General features: G+C 40.0%; 1 protein-coding gene across 1 annotated transcript; it reads right to left on the bottom strand.

Moving 5' to 3' along the window:
* Positions 1–2,935: 2,935 nt before the first annotated feature.
* Positions 2,936–7,551, bottom strand: GCK72_003454 (uncharacterized protein; the record flags this gene model as incomplete). Its single annotated transcript, XM_003107383.2, has 7 exons — positions 2,936–3,141; positions 3,746–3,798; positions 3,844–4,093; positions 4,996–5,202; positions 5,691–6,207; positions 7,184–7,381; positions 7,453–7,551. The coding sequence occupies 7 exons, from the start codon at positions 7,549–7,551 to the stop codon at positions 2,936–2,938; spliced, it is 1,530 nt and encodes a 509-aa protein (XP_003107431.2).
* Between the last annotated feature and the right edge of the window lie 235 nt (positions 7,552–7,786).

The following is a 7,786-nucleotide window of genomic DNA, read 5'->3' as shown; positions in this document are numbered from 1 at the left end:
AGGCATGATGATGACCGCGAATGCAGTCCGTCTCATGATACTCCAACTCCTGTGCCTAATGAACTCAAGTAATTTTAATAATTTTAAGGAGAAGGCATGATGATGACCGCGAATGCAGTCCGTCTCATGATACTCCAACCCCTGTGCCTAATCAACTCAAGTAATTTTAATAATTTTAAGGAGAAGGCATGATGATGACCGCGAATGCAGTCCGTCTCATGATACTCCAACCCCTGTGCCTAATCAACTCAAGTAATTTTTATAATTTTATTAATTTTATTCTTTTAATTTTAATTTAATTTTGTATAATTTTGTTCTTCCTACTTCTTTACCTAATTTAGTTAATAAATTTTCAGAATTTTTATAATTTTGAAGTCATAGTCCCCCGTTACTCACCTTATTTTCGTCTCCATCCCTTTTGTTCATCATTGTGACCGTGGATCGTTGTGGTGGTTGGTGGTGACTGAAGATTTATCTATTTTTAAATGAGAAATCTAAAGAATCAAGAAATATATAAAGTTAAAAACGAGTCAAATGCAATGAAAAACAGAAAGAGAGCCCTGTACGAGAAGAGATATGGAAGTGAAAGGGACAACTGACTGTTTTTCACTCACCATCTAGTCTGGGGGCGTGGCCTATTTGTCATCATCCATTAGATTTCCCAGTAAGATAAGTGACAGGTGTGAGTGTTTGTGGCAGAGAAGAAATAACACAGGCCGTCATTTATCATTCTGGGAAATCGGATGACAATGTGTGAATTCGTTGACGTGTTTACTACCGTAGTGGGGAGAATCAATAACAAGGGGACAAGTCCCAGGGAAGAAAAAATAGGGAAAAGAGGAGAAAGATTTGTAGAAAATGGGAGTGTGGCTTGAATATAAGGCAGGCCTAATTGCAAAATTTACATTTTTTAAACGTGATACTTTGATATTTGCTCGAGAAATGAGATATCCGAAATGTGATTTTTGATGCTCTCAATTCAAGAAAGGAAATTTTTGGAAAAACTCGTATCTCACTAGAGAGGGATGGAGTTACAGGTCGAGATATATCACTAGAACGGAAATTTTGCGCTGATTTCAAATCTGTATTCCAATTTTGCAAAATGGTTCTGTGTAAAAAGTTATTTGCCTTTTTGTGGCTTCTCAGTGCAAAAATGAACATTTTCAAGACTCCCAAAAATGTATTTTTCTAAAAAAAAAAATTTTGAAAAACATGAGAAAAAGTTATTTTTGGGAGTCTCGAAAATGCTCATTTTTGCACTGAGATGATTGATTTTTGACAAAAAACCAAAACACTTTTTTCAGAGAATCGTTTTGCAAAATTGGAATACAGATTTGAAATCAGAAATCAGCGCAAAATTTCCGTTCTAGTGATATATATCTCGACATGTAACTCCATCTCGGGATCCTTCACTAGTTAAGGTAGAAAGTAAAACTGGAATACAATTCTATTAGCAAGACGCGCTTCTTACAACCGCGCTCTACCGAAACTGAAGAAAATTGTGAGAGCAATGGAGAGGATCAGAGAAAAAGAGACATTTTTCAAGGGGATTTCGGTGGAGCGCAGTTGTGAGAACTGTGCAGAGCTAATATACAGAAAGATCCAAAAAAAAAGAGAGAACTGCTTGCAACTGGGAGGGAAAATCACAAATGGATGTGTACCGCCCATCCTGTCTGGAGGCGTGTCTTTGTGCCATCATCTATTAGATTTCCCAGGAAGATAAGCAAAGAACCCTCGTTCACACCTGTCATATTTGTTTTTTTACTCGATCGATACTTGATTTCCCAGGAAGATAAGTAACAGGTCTGAGTGGTTGTGGCAGAGAACAACAACACGTGGTCTTGGGATGAGTACTGAAATTGAACGCGCTCCGCTGAAATCAGCTAAAATTTTAGCGCGAAATTCAAAAAAACTTTTTTAATAGAATTGATCTTGAAAATATGCGAGACAGTCACTGGCCAAAAAAACTGGCCAAAAATGCGGGAAAACGGACATAAATCGGCTCAAAAAGCGGCCGATTAAGCTGCGTATCGAACTGTCACGCTTAATTGAAAAAAATTTAATTTGAATTTGCCGCCAATGTCTAGTGGAGCGCGAACGATTTCAGTACTCACCCCTAGACTCTGTACAACAATAAGAACACAGGGACCGTCTTTTTCAAATCCATAATTATCATACATGTCACGGGCCGGGCCGGGCCGGGCCGAAATCAGGAAAAATTTTGGCCCGGCCCGGCCCGGCCCGGCCCGGCTCGGCTCTTTTGAAACATTTTGAGTTTTTGATTTTTTTTTGGAACTTTTTTGAAATTTTAGGAAAAATGTGAATATGTATGATAATTTAATCATTTTTACTCTATTTTTTCGAAAAATTTCAAATAAAATTTGGTAAAAACGGGTTCCCATTTTTTGAAATCAGGAAAAATTTTGGCCCGGCCCGCCCGGGCCGAACTCAAGAAAAATCTCGGCCCGGCCCGATTTTTGACAAGTCTCATGATTATTATGTGTACATGATCCCCAGTTCACACCCTTGTGTAATCTACCAACTTGATTTCCTTGTCGGTTTCGGGTAAGAGGAGAAGCAATCGAATGAGATGACACTCTGGGGGTATGTAATCCAACCGTTCAAGATCATTTCATTCTAGCCCGGCCCGCGGCACATTAACAAATCGCCATCTGGCCCGTAGTAGGTCACGGACATAGAACTCGTCGAGATCTACATTTTGATATATTTTTCAGACCATAATATTGAGTTTGAAGCGAGTTACGAGCCGGCCCGGTTTGCAAGTATGGTATTCTCAGTGAAACCACCAAATTCCACCTGTTCGAAGGGGACACCCGTGCTTTATTCATTTTTCACTGGAAAAAGGAAAACTTGCAATATAAAAGTGAAGAATAAGACAAGACTAGTAGGTGAGAAACATGAATATCTTTACAATTTAATGATGAAATGCAGCACACTGATCAGGATTCCCATAATGAGTGATATTCTTGAATGCACCACAACAATTCAATGATCCGCCCGCGATTTGAGCGTTGAATCCGTTTCGGAACCAGTTGACATAGCACGGAGCGACTTGTTCGGAGAAGATGAGCGCTTCGATGGCCGACCATGCGGATGTTAGGCCACCGACTAGGCCGAATGCTAAGAATTTATATTTGAAATATGTTTTTGGTTTGAATCTGCTAAGTATCGCCAAACTTCAAGAAAAATTGAAGAAAAAACTACTGAAATCGGTTAAAATCGGTCAAGTTTGAAATCCCGTCACGGCTTTCCCATTATTCCAAATCGCTCAAATTTATATTTTTCTTGTAGATCAAAAATAGGGCTACATTTTTTTAGTTGACAACTTTTTGATAGCTCAGCCCACTTTTGAGATACAGGCGCTCAAAGATAGGTACCTATGGAGGCGAGAGAGGGAGACGCGGAGAAGCGAGACACCCTCCTCTTTTCGCACGCTCTCTCGTCTTCTCCTCCCGCCGCTTGGGTACCTATCTTTGAGCGCCTGTATCTCAAAAGTGGGCGGAGCTATCAAAAAGTTGTCAACTAAAAAAATGTAGAACGAACTTTGATCTACCTAATGAATATAATTTTTACAAAAAAAAATAAAGAGGAAAGCCGGGACGGTATCTCAAAGTTGACCGATTTTAAGCAATTTCAAAGCATAGTTTTAAGCTCTGGTCAGTGTAAGTTGGTGACTGTATGTCTGTCTGTCTATCTGTACGTCCGGATGTCTTCCTACACTTACTCAATGAAATACAATTGAATGCCAGCAACATCTTCGGTGTGTAGTACCAGACACTGCAAAAAAAACTATTCAAATTTTTTTTTTTTTTGAAAACTCACTCAGCCAAACTCGCGGTCTCCACATCTGGACTATTTGGTTGTACCTGTCCCATCTTGATCAAATCTTCTCTTTTCTTGGCAGACGCTTGCATGAATAACCAGAAGATACTTGGCAACAGCATAGTCATCAGGGTGATTGTCGTGGCACCGACCAAATCCAGGAACAGTCCGAGTTTCAGGACCGAGAGGGCTGTGAAACAGACACAGAACAGGATGAGGGTACGGACGAGCGCACGGCGGGCACCGAATTCTGGAAAAGTTTTCTTTAATTTGAACATTTTGAGGACGATGACAAAAAATTGTCAGTGTAAAAAGTTAAAATCGCCTAACTTTCAGATCCCGTTCCTACATTCCCTATTCTTTAATTTTATTAAAACTGATATGGTTCTGTAGATCATAAATAGGACTACATTTTCGTAGTTGACAACTTTTTGATAGCTCCGCCCACTTTTGAGATACACGCAGCCTAACTTACAGTGACAATTTTGTCAGTGTTAATTGTCAGTGTAACTGGGAAATTGTTTGAGATCCCGTCACACTTTCAGGTGTTGTCCGATAATTTTGAATTTTTTTGTATTGACTTGTAGATCAAAAGCAGCGCTACATTTTTGTAGTTTATCACTTTTTGATAGCTCCGCCCACTTTTGAGATATGCGCCTTTAAAGTTGGAAATTTGGCAAAATTGTATTTTTACCGCCAAAATGTGATTTTTACATCAAAATAACCGAAAAATTTCATATCTTACGTTAAAAACTGATCAAAACCTAATTTTCCATGTCGGGAACCACGTTTTTAGCAAAAACCGAATTTGGCGAAGACCTTGGTTAAGGTGAACCACTAGGAGAATGGGTACCAGGGTTCGATCCCGCTTGGGGATTTTTTTTGAATTTTTTATTTGTTCTGTTTTTGATCTATTTGGTTTTGTAGATCTAATCAAGAGTTACATTTTTGTAGTTGACAACTTTTTGATAGCTCCGCCCACTTTTGAGATACACGCGTTTTTTAAAGCGCTCTCGCTTCTCATATCTTACTGCATGGCGGCGCCGCTAAGAACGCTTGTATCTCAAAAGTGGGCAGGACTATCAAAAAACTATCAACAAGAAAAATGTAGCCCTACTTTTCATCTACACAACCATTTACACAAAAACTCACGATTCGGAATCTTAATCCACTCCTCGACTTGTTGAGACAACGGAGACAATACAATGATGATAGTAGGCATGATGTGAGCAGTGATCAGTACATTAATAGTCTGGGCGACCCACGTGAGTTGTATCGATGGGATTACTGTATCAACCATACTGTCACCGTAGGCCATAAGACCGGTGATGGAGACGGCGAGGTAGACGATGGTGATCACTAAAAAAATTGAGTAAATTTTGAAAAATTGACTAACTTTAACGTCCCGTCACGAGCTTCTCTTGTTTTTCACCTAGCCGAATTTATGTTTGTCTTATAGATCAAAGCCAAGGCTACATTTTTGCAGTTTGTCATTTTTTGATAGCTCTGCCCAGTTTTGAGATACAGGCGCTCAAAGATAGGTAACAAGCGGCGCCGCCATGCAGAGAGACGCAGAGAAACGAGAGCGCTCTCGTTTATCTGCGTCTCTCCTCGCCTCTCGCTTCCAGGTTGCAATCTTCAAAACGCTATATCTCAAAAGTGGGTAGAGCTATCAAAAAATTGTCAACTGCAAAAATTTAGAGCAAGATTTGATCTACAAGGTGAATATAAATTTGAAAAAGTGGGATAAGAGGGGAAGCCGTGACGGGATGTTAAAGTTAGCCGATTTTAGACGATTTTAGCCGATTTTAATCCAATTTTTCTCCTTTTTTCTACATAAAACTCACAAATATAACTAGAAATAACAGATTTATTAAACTGTCCCGGGTTGGCCATATCATGTTGAATCGTCGGGAACGCTCCATGTCCTCCAAACGCGAACACAATAGTTCCATACGCCAGAGTGAATTGTTTTGTCTCGAGAGACGGCATCTGTCGGTATGGAACACACGCAGACATGTCCCACGACGCTCCGAATACAATCAATCCAGCGGCTACAGTACTCGACGCGGCTGAGATCACAGCGAGTTGCCAGAAGTCCATTGGGGATTGGAGCATGGAGAATGGCCAGAGGATCAGGGCGATTGCCACTATGAAGATACAGAAATCGAGGTGGAGATTGAAGAAAGTGTTGAGGAGATTGGTGAAGTTCTCCGCAGAGATCAGTAAGAGAACACATGCAATCAGGAATTGAGAGACCACGAGACACACGGCGACGGCTTGTCGAGCCCAGTTCCCTAGGGCTCGGTAGGCCATTTCCGGGTAGGGACGACGGCAGTGGGTACGGTATTTTGGCCAGCGGTTCTGGAAAAGGGGGAAGTTGAGGATTCTGAATCTGCTTTTAAATTTTTTCTAAGGAGGCAATGCACAGTGTTACGACGGGTATAAGCCAAATATTTGGTCATTTTAAAGTTGTCGACCGTATTACAACGGTTTTTGCACGGGTGTCTTGAACATTTTTGATATGACTGAAAAACGTGGGATGTGAGGATTCTGAATCTACTCTTAAAGTTTTTCTAGGGTGATTATGAACAGAGTTACGATGGTTTTAAGCCCATGACAAAAATTTTGGTGATTGTAAAGTTGTCAGTGTAAAATTAGAACTATTTTGATGATATCTGTTGCCCTACAGGCTAAAACTAACAATTTTTGATATAAATGGGAAGCTGATGACGTAAGGATTCTGAATCTGTTTTGAATTCCGTCAAGTCTCGCGACGGACCGAATTAAGACGGTTTTAAGCCTGAAATGTTCTTCTACAGTGACGAAAGTTTTGGTCAGTGTAAGTGGTCAGTGTAAAGTTGTCAGTATCACTTTGTTTGGTATGCCTGAAAAACTGATGAGATAAGGATTTCAATTCAACTTTCAAATTCCGTCTAAATTCGAAACCGTCCGAGTTACAACGGTTTTAGCACGGATATCTTTAAACTTCATTGGTCCTACAGACTAAAATTGGTGTTACTCTTTCAAAAATGGGTGGAGCTATCAAAAATTTGTCAACTACAAAAATGTAGAGCAAAATTTGATCTACAAAACGAATTAAACTTCAAAACCAACTGTCAACACCTGAAACCGTGACGGGATCTCAAACATTACTTTCTCAACTTACACTGACAATTTACACTGACAAAATTGTCAGTGTAAGTTAGAGTGGGTGTATCTCAAAAGTGGGCGGAGCTATCAAAAAGTTGTCAACTACAAAAATATAGCCCTTGTTTTGATCTACAAACCCATATTAAATTCAAACAGCCTGGACAACACTAGACCCTCTCCAACTCACCTGCATCATTTCCCAATTCTCTCCCAACTGACATCCGGTGTATCCAGAGAAAAGACTAGCGAGAAGGATCAAAACACATCCAGCAATTAATCCAGCTCTTCCAAGTGACAACGGGAGTGAGATCATTCCAGCACCCATCATGTCACCGACAATGAATACGGCAGCCATTGCCCACGAGATTCCATGAGAGTTGTGGTACTGAAACATAAGTTGGTAACAGACTACAAACTACACTTTTAAAGTGTAGTTCGTAGTCTTACTGTACTTACCGTACTCGACGAGTCCGTCGACGCCATCGAGTTATCCGACACCTTCTTCGGTAGACTCCCGTCGGAGGAGTTCACCGTGTACACTCTTTTGGAGCCCATCTTCTTCTTTTTTTTGGTAGGCTGAAATAAAAATTTTATAATTGGCGTAATTAACCAATTAAAAGTTTTAAAAATCGAGAAAAAATAAAGAAAATATGTGAAAAAACAACAGAAAAGTGTTAAAAATTGGTCAAGTTTGAGGCTCCGCCCCTAGTTTCTCTTATGTCCCTACTCTTCACATTTTATATGGGTGTGTAGATCAAATCTCGGTCTACATTTGTGCAATTGACAATTT

The sequence above is a fragment of the Caenorhabditis remanei genome, chromosome I (assembly GCF_010183535.1).
Source record: "Caenorhabditis remanei strain PX506 chromosome I, whole genome shotgun sequence".
Classification (NCBI taxonomy): domain Eukaryota; kingdom Metazoa; phylum Nematoda; class Chromadorea; order Rhabditida; family Rhabditidae; genus Caenorhabditis; species Caenorhabditis remanei.
The sequence above is the reverse complement of the archived record's forward strand: the minus strand, read 5'-3'. Positions and strand labels throughout refer to the sequence as shown.